This window comes from Dermacentor andersoni, chromosome 6 (genome assembly GCF_023375885.2).
Source record: "Dermacentor andersoni chromosome 6, qqDerAnde1_hic_scaffold, whole genome shotgun sequence".
Taxonomy (NCBI): Eukaryota; Metazoa; Arthropoda; class Arachnida; order Ixodida; family Ixodidae; genus Dermacentor; species Dermacentor andersoni.
In genome coordinates this window covers 77,575,904-77,593,609 of record NC_092819.1, presented here as the reverse complement: position 1 = coordinate 77,593,609, position 17,706 = coordinate 77,575,904, and the positions used below count along the sequence as shown (strand labels likewise).

General features: G+C 43.8%; 1 protein-coding gene across 3 annotated transcripts; it reads right to left on the bottom strand.

The window, feature by feature from the left end:
• Nucleotides 1–458: 458 nt before the first annotated feature.
• Nucleotides 459–17,706, bottom strand: LOC126522422 (uncharacterized). 3 transcript variants are annotated; one of them, XR_011894934.1, is made up of 5 exons: nt 17,454–17,706; nt 14,672–14,820; nt 12,195–12,292; nt 12,005–12,076; nt 459–674 (listed from the first exon to the last, which is right to left on the bottom strand). XR_011894934.1 is itself a non-coding variant. In XM_055066260.1 (5 exons), the coding sequence occupies exons 1-5, from the start codon at nt 17,544–17,546 to the stop codon at nt 1,173–1,175; spliced, it is 447 nt and encodes a 148-aa protein (XP_054922235.1). In that variant the 5' UTR covers nt 17,547–17,706; the 3' UTR covers nt 459–1,172. The 3 variants fall into 3 exon arrangements, 1 of the variants encoding a protein (XP_054922235.1); XR_011894935.1 differs by lacking the exon at nt 17,454–17,706 and adding an exon at nt 15,052–15,122; XM_055066260.1 differs by having other exon boundaries at nt 459–1,207.

The window sequence follows — 17,706 nt, the reverse complement described above, 5'->3', positions numbered from 1 at the left end:
CATGAAAGAAGCCCGCGATTACATCAAAGTGCCTCGAGCGGCCAGTCGCACCGCGTTTTGCGTATATTTACGGGCTTCTTTCATGCTCGGAAAAACACTTTTATGTAGCACATATTGAGCAACAGAAAGCTTTCGAGAGTTTTTCACGTTGCTCTACAGTTTTCTAATTGAAACTTTTCATCTTGTTATAATATTTGAGAAGTTCATTAACTAATTAGGACTAACTATATATTTGGGCGGCATGCGAAAAATAATCTGAGTGTCTCCAAGTGACGGCAAACAACGTTACCTTGGTTCTGACCAGCTACGTGGCATTCGGATGTTTTTAAAGCTTGGCTAAATTTACGTGGGACGCCCTGTATAGTTACTTCTCTACCATGGTACCATCGTTACCATTGTTTCACTGCAAATATTATGAAAATAATAAAAGAGTTTGACACGTAAGTACTCAAGCCAAGAACTTGACGCATGAACGGCAGCGCTGGGGTTGTAGGACAAGCCACATGGACGTATTTATTAGCGAACAAATCAGAGCCAAGTAGAACATTGCTCATTGTTATATGCCTTGCACTTTTCAAATTCACTGTTGCAAGCCTCAATTGATTTAGGTTTTTCAGGGCAATTTGAGGTTTTTGTTTCGGCCTCTTCACTGAGCACTTTCCAAAGGTAGCACCCTATAAAAAGTAAATTGTTGCGGTAATAAAACAAAGCACATAGTATTAAAAACAAGGGACATGCTCTTCTCCTATTTTCGTTGACAACCAGAAATACGTACGCTCGAGAGAGATGAACGAAATGGAGAATACTAGGTTCATTGAGTATGATGTTCAATAAAACTGCACTCACAACTAAGATATGACAAATAACATTAAAATGTACAATTGATTTAGATATGTATATCAGCTTTTATAGTTGCGTCCATCAAATATATCTTTCTTTAGAAAGAGTCATGAACTTCGTTTTATTTACGAAAACTTGAGCTATCTGTAAATTTCCCGTCGGCCACTTAACACAGTGTTTGTAAGTATTCAGTCGCGTTCTTAATTTATGCGAACTGAGAAATCGCTTCTGCAGCCGTCACTTGAACGTCTGCTAGCGGGAAAAATACATGCAGAAAGAATAAACGATTTTATATTATTATTAAGTGGAGAACAGTTGCAAGCTATGCCTCTTTAGGGTTGTATATGGCTGAAGTCAAAAACTCTATCTAGGGAAAGAACAGGAAAGAGAACAAATAACAAATAAAAACAAATACCAACATTATAAGACATGTCACAAGCACACAGGTTGTGGCACCATAAGCATTCGCATCGGAACCACAATTTATTTATTCGGCACAGTCACCACATCACATTGGCAGAATTCCAGGCAAAAATTATCTAATATAAGTGGCATCCAAACCTCCACACAAACTTAAGTGGAGCTCATAACACAACCGGCGTACAAATATACAACTGTACATAAACTATAACATTCCAGCCGAGCCCATCTCACGATGATTGCCGGCGTTAATGTGATTAGCAATCAAGCGATGTAGCCACCCACTCTATCATGAAGATACATCTTGGTGACGACAGTCTGACGAATTTATTGACTTACCGAACCCTCGAAACGTCCTCGGAATGCAACTCTTCCGTGAGCATTGCATTTTACGAACCTTTTGACATTGAAGATGTATTTTGCACACCATAGACGGTCGTGTGCACTACAGAGAGCACTAAACTAGTCGACGAGGACGTGCTGCTCGAAGTACTTGTCCGCCGCTCAGAAGCGTTGGGGTTGGCGGGTTGCGACTCTTCGCTCATTCTGGCTCAAGTATAGGGCTTCACGGTTCGCAGCGACGAGTTAACGCTTTGTTTCGCTTTTGTGTTGGAGAACGGCTTCGAGACTTCCAAAGACGCGTTGCTGCTCGGCATGCTGCATTTCGGGTAATTGCCTCTCCCTCGCTCCCTGTTGCTGAGCGGCGTATTGATGGTGAGCTGCCTCGGCGCGACGAAGCTTCCTTTGTTCGACCTGTGGAGGAGTTAGGCTTTCCTAGTTGAAGCCACGCTAGTACTGAAAGGGAAACATTTTATACAGGGTGTTTCAGCGAACACATTAAAAATTTTTAAGCTTGCCTGTTGCAGATAGCACAATTCTAGTCCATTGCCCGAAGAGGCGGGCATTAGCTGAAAAATAAGGGAAATGCATATTCGACTAATTAACCAAAATTCACTAATTAGGTTTTAACTGATAACCTTATGGCACGTATTGCCATTTACAAATACTAGCGGGTGAGACTGCAAGGCGCATGCACTTGAAAATATTTGTGCGGATGACACCATTTCCGAGATATGCGCCGTCAAACTTACGGTAAAAAGGCACTGTCGTTCCATTTACTCTCTTAACAAAATGTCGTTTTATGAATTGAATCACAAAAGTAATTTGAACGCCAATGCATTTCTCCGCGAGGTAATAAACATCTTTAAATTGTGCCATCCTGAGAATTCGTTCCAAGTGGATCCGCCTCGTGAACTCCCCGGTTAGTACTTATAAGTGGCAATATGTGTCATAAGGTAATTAGTTAAAAACTTAATTAATGAGTTTTTTAATTAGTCGATTATGCATTTCAGTTGTTTGTGCTAGTAACGTCCACCTCTTCCAGTAGACCAGCTCATTGACTACAATTGTGCTATCTGCCACAGGCAATTTTTACTAATTTTTTGAAAGTGTTCGCTGAAACACCCTGTATATAACCGTGAGCGAAGTCATTTAGAGGCCACCGAGCTGTACTGTGATTGTGTCGCAGCGTGCGCGTGCCGGCAGAATTGGTGTTCAATATAACCGACTTCGAATGAACTATTACACGGCGCGAGTGCATACGCTTCTTTTTCAGGCGTGAAATTTGGCAAAGAATTGCGTTCACCATGTTCCGGCCAGTAGTTTCACTTCATTTCGTTTTGTTCCCTGATGGCCTCCGTCGATGCCATGCGGATCTTCCTCTTCCGTGGTGCACAATATCACTAGGACTCTCGCAGCTCTTGTCACACTACACCGAATCCCCGCAAACTTTAATTTTCGTCGTCATTAGGAATAGCGTGCGTTCTTACTTTTATTGGTAGATGGTTGCCATGCGACGTGGCTCACGTGTCAAGGGTCTAGAAGCACTGACTTTGCAGGCCCGGAGTAAGATAAACAGAAATCAGAACCAGAATCGTTTCTATTATGCATAGGATATGTTGCATGTACGTGGAATTTACAGGATCGGTAGCTTTCCTACCTTGCAAGCACTTGGCGCGGCCAACTAATGCCTCAGCGATAAAAGGCGCCCATTATTCCGCCGTGCTCTCTGCCTCCACTCCACTCACTTTCTCTTCTTCGTGGCTTTCAAAGGCACTATCCTCCCTTTGTCCGTTTGATAGCTGTTGAGGCAAATAAACGTGCCGCGCGGTGGTCAAATCGAGAAACGAACATGTCGAGAACCTTTTCAGCTATCAAAACATTAGGAGGTGAAGGGCGTGCATATGAAGTTGTCGACCGGTAAACACCCGATTAGCGTATTCCAAAAGTGAAGAAGTCTTGCTTCCCACAACCCCTTTTTTCTTGTGTAGACTAGCAAACTGGACGCTCGTTTTGTTGACCTCCCTGCCATACCTCTTTTTTTTTCTCCTGTCTCTCTCTCTCTCTCGCTCTTTCGCTTTTGTGTCGACTAGCTAACCCATCACAGTTCTACTTGCGGAGATAAAAGCGATAACAGTGCAATGTAGTGTGTGGCACACACACCTGAAAGCTTCAATTGTATCTATGCTAGCCTGTTTGCAGACATCAGAAGCTGCAGCATGCCGGTTGTAGAAGGCCGCAACACAGGTTCAAGCATGCCGTAACTCACCGTTCAAAAACACATACAAGACACAAAAACACCCTTACGTAAGAAAATATATACATAGTATTTTCTCGCAGTCATGGAGCCCCAGCTATCACGCATCGTGTTTCTTTAAAAAACACGGGTCATGCTACGCGAAGGTAGCCAATGGCATATTTATCACAGTCGAGTAGAGTAGCCACCAATAATCATTTTGTTGACGCCATTCAATATAATAATTAATTATGGCCAAGCGTCTAAACCAATGCCTCCTGGATAGCACAAGGCCGATGCACTTTGATGCATGGCGTCATGCTACCTTGTCCAACCACCATAGAACCTAGTGGGGACGCTCCCGAGTAAGCCGCGGTGATGTTGACGTCACCTTTCATCACGCCGGGCTTTGCAATGAAAATTTCGGTCTAAGTAGTATGAGGTCATAAAGCAGAGTGCAGAGGCCTGCTATCCAGGAGGCGCTGTATCAACGGGCTCGGTTCTCCGCGAGGAGTTCATAACTCGAAGTACCGATCAGCGGCGTTTAATTGGACATTAATGCTTTCGCATTCACAGCTCCAAAGTTCTTAACTTCCCTGGGATTTTCTTTTCTAGATTATCCCGTTTTTCGGCTATCTTGCGTTAGATCACTGAGGTAAGACGTGTATGTAAGAATTCACACAGGAACTCCTCTGGGAGATTTCTAAGTATGCGTAAACATCGTGCCACTTGCTCATCTCCACGCAGCCAGGTTCCACTGTCACTACCATGAATTGATGACGCAAGCAAACTGCTGCATATTGCGGCGCCAGGTGTGCACTGATGACATTTCCATTATTATAAACCGTTATCGCTCTTTAGTACCTTATGCATCGGCGTCGAACCATTATCAACCGTGATCAACCGTACTCCGGTGGTGGCTGCGTATGGCGCTGTCGCGCGGGCCCTATCTTGAAAGCGATCTGCGATGGGGACAAAGTGCGCCGACGAGTGCTGATGGCTTCGTGTGCGCTGTGTTCTCGCCGCTTAATTTGCGTTGAAGCGAATGGAAGCATGAAGGTCAATTTGCTTGCTGCTGTGGGCCCTATCTTGAAAGCGATCGTCTTACGTGGCAGACGGACGGAGGGAAGGACGGACAGACGGACGGGTTTCCGCGTTGGGTTACGTCTCAAAAGGGCAACAGACATTCCTTAGATGCTTCCCACAAGGAGGCCTCTACCATCAGCATCCGCCCAGACAACGATAGGGCCCCAGATAGACTGTCACATCAAGAATCACTTCGATGTGACAACCGCCGCCCTCCATGGAAGTGGTAACTACCGCGAAGACCAGTCTCCCGATCCTGACAACCTGATTGTCACAGAGATCCCCCTAATTGATGCAAGGAGCCAACGTCGAGGACTTCCGTGGGAACTGCGTCTACATCGGCTTCCCAAATTGTCACGTGGTCGCCTCGCATGCGGGGGCGATCGCGCAACATTGGAGCAGAGTCCGGCGGAGAGCTCCGACGTCATGGGTAGGATTTTGTGAACGATTGGACGATTGTGATTGGCCCCGAGACACAGCCATCAGATTCCCTAGTCTAGTCACCTAGAGAAATGAACTGCTTTAAAAGCGGTCACCTTTGGTGCAGTGGGGTGTCCTGGCGTGTCCTGATGTGTGCTCAGACATGTAGTGGGCTCAGGCATTTAAAGTGCTCATTTATGTTGTAGTGGGCTTCCATATCAGGCGCCAGTGTAATGTGTGAAATAAAACCTACTTCTTTCGCTCCTACTCACGGACGTACTTATTCGTGTGCCTGGAGGATTCCTGACCTAAACGCAACCCCGAGCCACAACTGTAGGCATAGAAATGCTTACGCATTTAATACAGGTGTGCTTCTGAATAAAGCTTTGGTTTCAAGTCAGTGCCTGTTGTGTACATATCTTTTCCGAACGCTTCTTGCCATGTTTATCTATCACTACACAACTTTACCCTAACCAACTAACTTGGCGCATTTGTCTGTTTTGTGGCAAACCAGTTCTGCGGAATTCCGCAAGATGGAGAAAGTATCATGAAACGGACAATTTGTCATCCCCGGAGTGTAGCACGAAGCTACAAAGAAAACCCATACAAGTTTCTCAGTAAGAACGTATCGCAGGTGAGGAAAAATTTGCCCTGGTCCGGGATTCAAATCCGGGACCAACGCCTTTCTGAGGCAGTCCGTCTACCATCACCGCTAACCAGGAGGCTAGCAGGTCGCAGTGTGAGGGCAAATTATTAGAGATCTGGAAACACAGGGCCACATATTGTGGCAGATTAGTTCTGCGGAATCCCACATGGTAAAGTAGGTAATATGAGAGGGAACATTTTTCACCCACCCGAATGCAGCATAAAGCTACAAAGGAAACTCACACGAGTTTCGCATTCTTCTCTTGATTGCAGCACAAAGCTACAAAAGAAACCTATGCTACTTTCTCATTCTGCACCCGAATGTAGCCCGAAGCTACAAGGAAAACCCATATGGCTTTCTCATTCTGCACCCGAATGTAGCACAAAGCTACAAAGGAAGCCCATACGAGTTTATAATTCTTCACCCCATTGTAGCACGAAGCTACAAAGGAAACCAATACGGCTTTCTCATTCTGTACCCGAATGTAGCGCGAAGCTACAATGGAAACCCATACGAGTTTCTCATTCTACACCCGAATGTAGCACGAAGCTTTACAGGCAGCCCATACGAGCTTCTCATTCTGCACCAGAAGGTAGCCCGAAACCACAAAGGAAACGCACACGGGTTTCTCATTCTTCACCCGAATGTAGCACGAAGCTACAAAGGAAACCCATACGAGTTTCTCATTCTGCACCCGAATGCTGCACGAAGCTACAAAAGAAACCCATACGAGTTTCTCAAAATGAGAGTCATTTCAGTCAGCAGGAGAGTCAGTAAGAGTCATGAATGAGAGAATTTGTCATCCAAATGGATGACATATAGGGCGACAAATTTTCCCTGTCATTATCTGCTTTGTTTACATTCATTTTTTTAATTATCTGGTTAACCCCCCTGCCTTTCACATCTTGTCTTCCTTCCTTCCTTCCCTTAATTTTTTTAAAATTTGCGTGTGTGTTCAACTGGTGTTTTTTTTTGCTTGAGATTTAAGCTCGTTTCATGCAGGGCCACGATAATTCTAGGCGCCAAACCGTGACATTCTGTTATCTTTGTTCCACCCATATTCTTTTTGTCGGTCACTTACGTAGCTGCGTTTAGGCACATACGTACATCTTAGGGAGGTTGTGTAAAGGATAGCGACGTGAGGGCAAGGGGTTGAATGCAGCTTAGCCTCGGAAGCAAAAACAATCGCCGCCCTGCGTCTCACCGGAAATGAACCCCGCCAGAATCCGGCGTAGCCATTGTAGCCAGGAGCTAAGTTTCCCTCACTACAAGTCGATGGGCGCGATACGTCACTCTGGCGTCGGCTGCGTCAATGGGCACGATGCGTCACACGTTAAGCGACTCCTGCACTCCACGTTGTCTAGAGTGTGTTGCCACTTTGTATGTGTAAATTTCGGAGAGTGGTGTGGGATTGGTAGCGGAGGTGGTTTACGTTCTCACATTTTTCGTCACTACGTTGATTCATTCGTCTTTGACGGTTGCCTGAATGGCATGAAGCTGGTGGCAACATTTAATTAGCCCGCTTTCCTCTACCTCACTTTTCCTGGCTGATCTATGGACCAGGCTGGTGAACATCATATACAAAAATAACTAATTACAGTTATAATTACATTTTCTAATCGTAATTGTTTAATGTTATTCAGTAGTGCCTCACGAAAATAATTACACTCTCACTAAAAAGTAATCTATTACTTTTATTATAATTTTCTCCAAGCCTCTATTTACCCCCTTGCACAAGTACAGCAAACAAAACAAGTTGGTCCGGCTCTTTCAACGCGTCCTCGACAACTCTTCGCTCGCCCTTCATCTTCACTAACAATCGTATTTTTTTTTCAATATTTTTTAATCATCTTGCGTCGTTTTTTTTTTTTATTTTTGTGTGTATGTGAAGACATGTACAGTGATACTAAAGGCTTGCTCGATGGGTAACGCTGGAGATAAGGGCTGTGTTGTAAACGTATGAGCAGCTCGAGCACAAGATTGCGCATGGTCACTAAATACCCTGACTCTCGCATCTGGTTCTCTATGAAGCGATCCGCTTCATCGTTCCTGAGGCCCGGAGAAGGCACTCCCGCGGTATGGGCCAATTAAAAGTTTGAAAAATCATCCGTAGGCGATCTGTTGGCTTCAATGTCCGAAGTGGCCATCGCTGTCGAGCCATTGTAGCGTCGGTTCAATTTATCGGCGAAAACGTCGCGCCGCGTTAAAATGAAGAAGCGAATAATCCGTGCCCGGGATTCCTTTGCGAACATGCGCATTCTTTTCAAACATTTCTCAAAGCTCTGTCGCCTATTACACCTTGTCTCGTCGCCAAAGTAACTGATTACATGTGTTTGCTTACGAGAGACATTATTAGACTTACAGTGCACGTTATTGAGTCAGAAGCTAATTGATCAGTTACTAAACTACAAGAAAATTTAATTGATTACAAGTAATGAATTACCTGTAATTCATTAAGTAGAAGTTTGCTCTCGACAGAGTAGAGAGAGAAAGAGAGAGAAAGAGAGAGATAGCAGTGATCGTGTGCGTGTCAGATTAGAGCACTGCTTGGGCCGCTCTTTCTGGCCCGGCCCAAACCCGAACGTACCATGCGCTGGCCCGCCCGTTGTATTCAAACTTAACCCGTACCAGACCCGGCCCCGTTCGCCCCATTAGCCCTTGAGCGAAAACAAAGCATGGTCCAGATCTAGGTTATTGTGACGATACCAGCCACGCGCAGATTTTTTGCTAGAGACAGATTTGACTGTCAGGTTTTATGCTGGAGTTGTTGCGGGCAAGCGAACTTATAGAGAAGAATGAAAAAATACATCTCTTCATCATGCTCGCGCTTTGCTGTGTGATATCAATGTCCGTACTACATTTGCCTAATAGTTGTACAGCAATATACAGTGAAGGCGTAGGTAACTACTCTTTTACGCAACGTTAGCCATTTCTTCCTGCGTATCAAGTAAGAATTCGAGCGAGCTAAACTGGCAGAAATGTCAATTTAAATACGCTGGTCTACTGGGTTTCAGAAATAATACACTGCCGTTATAGGTTCTTCTAGCGTTATTGTGTGTAAGCAGGTTACACGCAAGGGTAACGCTCATGTGCGACTAAATATATTGTCACGTGGAACAATAAATATGTATTGCTTAGGAAACTTATTCGTGTTTTGTAATAGGAGTTAATTTGGGCTCTGTCTGCTTTTGTGTTACCATGTGAGGTGTTAAGCACAGTGCCATATACCGCGCAGACAACGCAGCTTTGAGATACGATGTCATATTTATTCATGCTGATTCATAGTGAATCCACGAAGTGCCAGAAAGCAGGAACACAAGGCAATGAAAACGAGCTCTCTAAAGTAATAGTTATTCACAAAGGAGGTGATAAAAACCAGTTTTCTAACTATCGCCCTATTTCCATTCTCCCAGTGTTCTCAAAAGCACTAGAAAAAATAATACATGGTAGAATCGAAAATTTCGCCTTTAACTTCAACTTAATAACTAACGCTCAATACGGCTTTCGTAAGGGCAGATCAGCAGAACTCGCTTTATTAAACCAAAAGGAAATAATTTTAAAAGCTTTTGAAGAGAAGGAATTTATAGCTGGTATATATATAGATTTTTCAAAGGCCTTCGATCGCTTGAACCACATAACGTTGCTAAAAAAACTCGAGCTGTATGGTATACGAGGCACACCCCTACGACTTCTAACCTCTTACCTAAAATTTCGTAGACAAGCCGTAGTGATAGGTGATTCTCTTTCCTCATTTAAAAATGCGAATGCTGGTGTTCCCCAAGGGAGCATCCTTGGTCCCCTTCTATTTAACATTTAGATTAACGACATAATTAAGATAAGCGCGAAACCGACATTTGTTATTTATGCGGATGACACGACACTACTGTTCCGAAACTCTAACACTACGACACTTCACCTCGATATAAACGATTGCCTTGACAAATTGAACTCCTGGAGCAAACTAAATTCATTGGAGATAAACGTTAATAAAACAAAGGCAATCCTGTTTTCACCCAAACAATCACGTGCTGTGCTAGAAGGTAATCTTCTCCTCGGTAATGACATTGTAGAAGTTGTCGACTCTGTTAAGGCACTTGGTGTCCATTTTCATAAAAACATGTCCTGGGATCTGCACATCAATCACGTTATTACCCGTATTGCAAAGTCTGTTGGTATTTTAGCAAAGTTTCGATTCTTTTTACCACAAGAGGTTAAACTAAAAATTTACAATGCTCTGTTCCTTTCTCATCTTAATTACTGTATCCTTGTCTGGGGGAAAACCACAACAACGAACTTAAATCGCATATTCGTACTCCAAAAGAAAGCTCTTCGACATATAGCCAATGCAGATTACCACGCTCATACTAAACCACTTTTTCATCGTTTTAATTTAGTTTCTACTCACAATCTTTACTCGTATCGTCTGGCGATAAGATATAAACAAAGCATCAACAATCCTGGAAATTTATTAACTTCCCTTGCAGACCTGACAATTCGAACGCCGATACATGACACTCGTAGCACGGAACCCTGGCAAATACCATTTTCGAGAACATCCTATGGGGAGCAAATGCTTCGCTGTTCTCTTCCTAAGCTAATAAATTATCTACACAAACAGACATTAACGATAAAAAATAGTAATAGAACAAGACTCCGCAACTTTTTTGTACATGTCGAATAACAACTTTATAAGAAAATGTAAAATTCACTTATATGTTAATAAGATTGTTTTCTTCTCATTTGTACGCCTGTGCTATTGTAGACTAGTTATTATCTTGTTATGTATAATTGATTCTATTGTTTATTTGTCGACTTGTCACCTTCGCTGTGCCTTGTAAAAGGGGGCCCGAACCCCCGTCAAGTGGACTAGCTTCCACTTTTTGTTCGGGCCTCCTTCCAAAGTTCTTTGGAAAAATAAACATGATTTTGATCAGGTGGTGCCTCCAACGTAGACTAATCGATGGAGTGTACCGCTACCGTGTAGTGGCCGGCCTCCTCCAGCTTTGCTGTACGCCGACAAACGCCGCTGACCAAAAGTTCTAAAAGGACATCAATTTTTACAGTCGACAGTCTAGGGAAGTTAAAAATACCATAACCGGACCTATTACGTGCCCGACTGAAGCCCGAGCCCGAAGCTCCTGTGCCCGAGCCCGCTTCAAAAGTTGCTTACACAGCCCAAGCTTGGCCCGGGGAGTACGTTTTCGTGTAATCCCGAGCCCGTCGTCTATGTCACGGGACCAGTCTCTGGCGTGTTGTGATTTGCTCTGAGGTAGTTCGCGAGCGTCAGTCGAGGGTCTAAAACCGAGCTTCCGACCCCTTAAGACGGTTCCGAACGAACGATCGACGCTCCGCACCTTCAGCTCTGTCAAATTTAATACGTCAGATCCAGTGTCCACTTGTAAATAACTATTTTAAATATTCTGTATATAAAGTCTCGTTGTCTCCGAAATGTAAACTGCCTATGGCATCCCATCTCGGATGACAAGAAGCAACGGAGACGGCGGCCGTAGATGAAGACGACAATTTCGCACCCCACGGAAGCTGACTATGTCAGCTTGAGGAAGCAAGACGCTAGAAGGAGGGGAGAAGAAACATTTAGTATACCGTTGAATGTCGTGGAGAATACGGTTCTTGTTATGTACCCTGCTCAGTTTTAATGCATTTCTCGCTTTGGTAGTGTAAGTGCGCGTGCGACCAACAGGTTCGTGGCATTCGAGTTCCAGCACGAAGAGCAGCCATCTTCTCATAACGTCTCGTGCAACAGAACTTCTTTGAACCTCCCTCAGACAAATATTGACTTGTCTCTGAGTCATAAGTAAAGAAGTTCTATTAAACGCCACATTCTGAGCAACGTTTCAGTACTCAAAGAAAACGCGCCACCAGAAAAGCGATTTTGTTTGTTTTCTTCTCAAGTTACTTGAAAGGGACAGTTTACAAGAAAGCCGATTTGCTTCTCATAATACCGTGCCTTTGGTATTCCAATTATTGAACGGGCTGAGTGAAAACAAAGCTCTTACCTTGCCTTGATACACCGGATAGCACGAAGCAAGCTGATCTCTCAAATTGCAAAAGCTCATGTGTCTGGTATTCTGTTGGAGACCATAAAAATTTGTCAAATAACAAAGAAGCAGTCGTCTTCAAATTCGTAAAAGTACTACGACTAAATACTCAGCTTCTGCTGTATAATAAATTTAAAGTTATTCTTACCAACAGAGGCGTCTGATTCTGAAGTAGTAAAGTAAATAAGAGCCGGTTGGTGCGAGCTCGGAGAGCTTGATGGAGTGCCTGTATAGACTAAAGTGTTCCTGTTGAAAGATAATTGAAGTCCAATGAATAGAAATATATTTAAGCGCAAAAGCGCGAATCTATGCCTAAAGCATCTTAATGTGACTCTAACCAAGAGCTACGGTTCCACTACCATATAGTACAACATGGCACGATTCACAAAAAAATAAATGCATCGGTGGCTTTTCGACAATACGCTTGCGTTGTTACGCCTCAAGAACAAAAAAGATGCCCATATGGTGACCTATACCAAACGATATTTTAACGCTCTTAGTCTATTTATTCATGGTTACAACCATGCTTCAAATATCGATAGTGACCAAGAAGGTCCCAGTTTTGAGAAGTGTGGTGAAGGGCTTCTATAATTTGAAGCGTGCCAATCGCGACGACGAAACGCAGACAGGAGGCGAAGGCATGGCAACCACCCTTTATACAAACGATGCGGCGCACTAGCGCCGGAACGCGAAATGATATAAAAAGAAATTGCAAGGGATTAAAAAAGAAAAAAGAAAGATGACTTTCTACCGGTGGCCGCACACGTTATTGAAATGTTGTTGATCTACCATCCGGCGGTAAGTTGTCTTCCAGTTTCATTTCACGTTTCATCTAATCAGGATAGCTTTAACAACGTGCAATTATTTCTGCAGTTGTACTTTAAAAAGGAACTATCACTTTATATAAACTTTTTCTTTCACTGCGGTAAAGCTGTTATTTTGTCTTGTTACTGTTAGCTCTGTGTGTATATGTGTGTATGCGTGCGTGTATGCGTGTGTACGTGGCGTGCGTGTATGCGTGTGTACGTGGCGTGTATGCGTATGTACGTGGTGTGTGTGTGTGTGTGTGTGTGTGTGTGTGTGTGTGTGTGTGTGTGTGTGTGTGTGTGTGTGTGTGTGTGTGTGTGTGTGTGTGTGTGTGTGTGTGTGTGTGTGTGTTTGTGTGTGTGCGTGTGTGTGTGTGTGTGTGTGTGTGTGTGTGTGTGTGTGTGTGTGTGTGTGTGTGTGTGTGTGTGTGAGTGCGTGTGTGTGTGTGTGTGTGTGTGTGTGTGTGTGTGTGTTTGTGTGTGTGTGTGCGTGTGTGTGCGTGCGCGTTGCGTGTGTGCGTGTGAAAAGTCGATGTCAAATAGTATCGTAAATTTGAAGAAATTTACGAAGTCATCAATCGGTTTTATTGAAACAAATTTTAGTTTGCAAGAGAAGTAATTAGGAATAATAATAATAATAATAATAGTAATAATGTTTTTTTTGCCATCATACATGTTAGATGGGAGGACGGAGAGAAAAAAGCTGCTCGCAGGCAGCTTTTTTTTACATTTTACATCGTTCTTAAATTTTTCTGCTACGATCCTAGCATTGTCTACATGGTTCCGCAATCATTTAGGCACTGTAATGAGTAATTTGCGCAAAACTATGGCGGATCGTTGGCGAGGACGTCTAGGATTCATGTTTTGCTTTCTTCTGTAGTACGCTGCTTGCTAGCGCATATACTCCTTGTTTCTCTCATTCCTACGACAATATAATGGTTTAGCGTCAAATAAGGGATTTGTGGCACCCAGTCATGGGGACCAAATCGGCCGTACGAACGCCCGGGAAAGTGGCTGCCAAGGCATTCAACAACAAGCCGCGCAAACAGGAAGGTGTGGCATCTTGGACAAATCTGAGTCATATAGGTTTTCGTAGGTGCGCAAAGCTCGCACTAGGCTTAGCACAGACAAGTGCCGTTCTGTATTTGCAGCATCCCGAAAAGGAAGTGGGCACTTAACTCGGCCTGGTGTATTACCCCTCAAGGCTGTCCTATTTGGACGATGTTGCAGAGATTCCACGGTAAAGTCCTAATTCTCTTTGCCACAGTGCTGGTATTTGTGGTGGCTAGCAAGACTGCACGCGCCACTCACGCATTGGGGTTTCTCAAACCTGGCACGTTGTCCGTTTTTTTGCTTTTCTTTCTTTTCCTACTTTTCATAGCCACCATGTGTGAACGCAGTCTAACCAACTCCGCGGTATGGTAACCAGCGCCGCCGTATAGAAGTACACCGCCATCGTAAGAAATGGTGCTGGTAGCTTAATAATAAACGAGCTCATTAGTACCAGGTTTCCCAGTTAGTCGACTGAAAATTATGCTTCAAGCTTGAAATTTCTGTCCGTCAACCCACTGGCAATTGTGTCATGGTACAAGCCTTTTTCAAAGGAAGTGCTCTACAAATATAAAATGTCAAAGTGTGCGTCCCCCTAAATCAGCCTCAGACTGTCAGCATGAAAAATGTCAGGGTAAACTTTATTATGAATTTAGCCGCTAAGAACAACTAGCTCGACTAATTAGTTGCTGACTGTCCAGTCATTAAGTTTATGTAGTCAGCTTTAACTCTTGTTCCACGCAACCAGCCATAACTCCACCTCACTCACCATTTCGACTCAACCATGTAGTCCACAATTGCAAGATATGGAGAGGTACTGTTAACCATCTCCACTGTGATACAGGCCGAGTTTATGCCAAGAAAAGGGGCCGTTTTATCATCCAGAATATACTTCACTCGAGTTTCCACTTGCAGCAACTAAGGAAAAGAAGAAAACAGAAGACAAGCAAGCATTTCCAACAGAGTCGCGAAATTTATGCCGCCACGTGGCCTTCGCACTCGTACGCTCTCGCACAAAAATGCCTCCCACGCAATCGAGCTTCGGGGCACTTGTCGCCCAATGCCAACAAACTCTTTGAAACGCACATGTTGTCCCGAGAGACCTCTATGACGTCAAGAGTCCCACTCAGTACACTTAACACAATTCACCTTGTCCTACACCCCGCCTCTCTGTACGACTGGCTCACTCCCCGAACCCACACCTCTCTTCTCCTCCAGGCAATCGTTCAGCTCGTGCGCCTTGTGTCGGGCGACACCTGGTAGCCAGTGACAATTTCAAAGCGAAAGCTCCGGGCTAGAGGCTGTATTATAATAAAATCTCTCTCTCTCTCTCTTTCTCTCTCTCTCTCTCTCTCTCTCTCCTTATGATGTCTGAAAGTTTAAATGCTGGGATTGATAGCAGGGCTGCATCGCGTTTCTCCACCACCTGGTCTGTCGTTTGCAGGGAGAATCCGTCGCCGAAGTCCACTGCACGTTTCTTGTCGCGACGAAGCTTAATGAATTATTAATTATTTACTTAATTACATGCTAGATAAATGGAACCATTCTTGCACGTAATTTCCACCGGGGAGCAGCACTCGCGTAGCTCACATTGATCTCTGCGTGTAAGTGACGATGTGTCTATCACTGACAAATGTTGTAAATAATTAAACATTTACTTCGTGAGCCGTTAGCGTTGCTTACTTGAAACGGTCGACAAAATGTTGGGACAGGTATAATAAAGTAAAATAAAATAGTGCCATATATAAATTCCTAAAGATTGTGCTTAAGTCAACTTGTAAAACACATGCCTACAAAGCTTTGGCAATCATTGTAAGCTTTGTTACAATGAATACTCGATTATTGGCAATCCTGTTTCTCCCATCTACAATTTAGCTTGGTGCCATTTCGGTCCTCAAAAAAAAGTAACGTCGACAACTTTTGGTAAAAATTTTCTTCCATTGATACTAATTACTATATATATATATATATATATATATATATATATATATATATATATATAGCTCGCACGGAATAACCAGGTTTCACTTACTCTTTTTGAATCTAGTTTTAACGTGTATGAACTTATCACGTCTGGATGGATTAGCACGCCAGGCAGCATAATACATCCAGCAGCTCAATAAATTCATTGTATATATATATATATATATATATATATAGATATCGTTCTCTCTCTCTAGATTGTGTGCGCATAAATTATTACACAACATACAGTGTCATGATTTTTGTCATCCCCATGCCATGGAGCCTAACAAATTCAGCATTTCAGAATTCCACCTGCGACCTGCGTTGTGTTCGCGTAAGTCTACTACAAGAACTTTACAGAACACGTGACCATAATGCAGCTATAGCAGTAAATCTGGCGATATAGGTTGCACTCGATTGATTACTAACTGTATACTCGCGCCTCATATTGCACAGGGTGTCCCATGTAATTTCAGCCAAACATTAAATATATGCGAATGCCACGTAGCTGGAGAGAAGCAAGGTAATGTTGTTTGCCGTCGCTTGGAGATACTCAGACTATAAATATCACCGCGTAATTTTAAGAAGAAATTCAAGATGTCCGCTGTTAGGTAAATCTCAAGTATACCGCAAAAAACAGCAAAATCCGGCCCGACGGCACCACGACGACAGCCGTTCCATGGCGACGACATCGACAATGTTGGGACAACCGTCGCCACGATGGTTTAAACGTCTTTCGTGCCAGTTTCTTGTAGTAACCGCAGTCGCAGTGTGTGCTTCGCACGGGAATGATCGCTGAGCTTTCATTGGACACTTCCAGTTTATCCTACGCAAAGTCCTATGCGTAGGCTATAAAATAGAGGGTCCGAAATGCTCAAGAGCTTTCGCAGCCACGTAAACATGTAAACTTTTGGATTTACCGTAGCTGTAGCCGCGCAAACTACATGGCGGCGCCCAGGTCACTCGCCCTCTACTCGAATTAACACTTGGTGCTTGCTTTTAGTCACGACAGCAAAGTATGAATTGTAAACTCAGCTTTCGTTTAGTCTCAGCTAATTTCGTACGGTAAGTGTGAGCGATATCTTATCGCCATTTAGGAGATCAGTTGTCTGCGTTGACGCAGCGCTATACCTTTGCAATGAAGCATCACTGATGTTGCCAAAAAAGTTCATTGATTCCTATGTACCACATTGAGCCAGAGCATTTAGCGTTGGCCACTTCTTTGGGGATGTGGACCGCTCTACTGCAAGCCTCCTCGAGAACGCGCGCGTAGCAATGCTGTAGCCCTTTTGCATGCGTTAATGTATGCTGCCGAAACACCGCATAAAAGTGCATATTTTCGGCCACTAGCTAATAGAGGCTGGACCTCCACCGTACGTAATTTCGAGAAAAAGAAGAGCCGATCACTTTTGCCTCCATTAATAAAAAAATATTTAAGAAAGTCGACATGAAGCGTATCATGCACCTCGTTGTGTCACCAAACTGTAGCTATGTAAACGCCCAGCGCCAGCGAATAACGTGATAACTTAAGCGTCTATGACTCCGTCACCACGCCAAACAGAACGGCAATATTGGGTTCTGCTTACACTTGTCGCGTCGATAGGTGAATCCCCGGCAGAGCATCTGTGAAGTGTGTCATACAGCACGAACAAAAAGCTATAGCTTAACAGAAACTTCATGTCTTCGGTTTCTCTTCACACGGTCTAGGGCAGTTTGATCGAGGTTACAAAGAAGAGGTGTCACTACCTTATCCGTGGCAGAACTGCCAGCCGTAGCTTCCCATGTAAACGTAGCAGCATAGCATTTACCGTGTTTGCAAAATTGATTCTCTTCATCAAG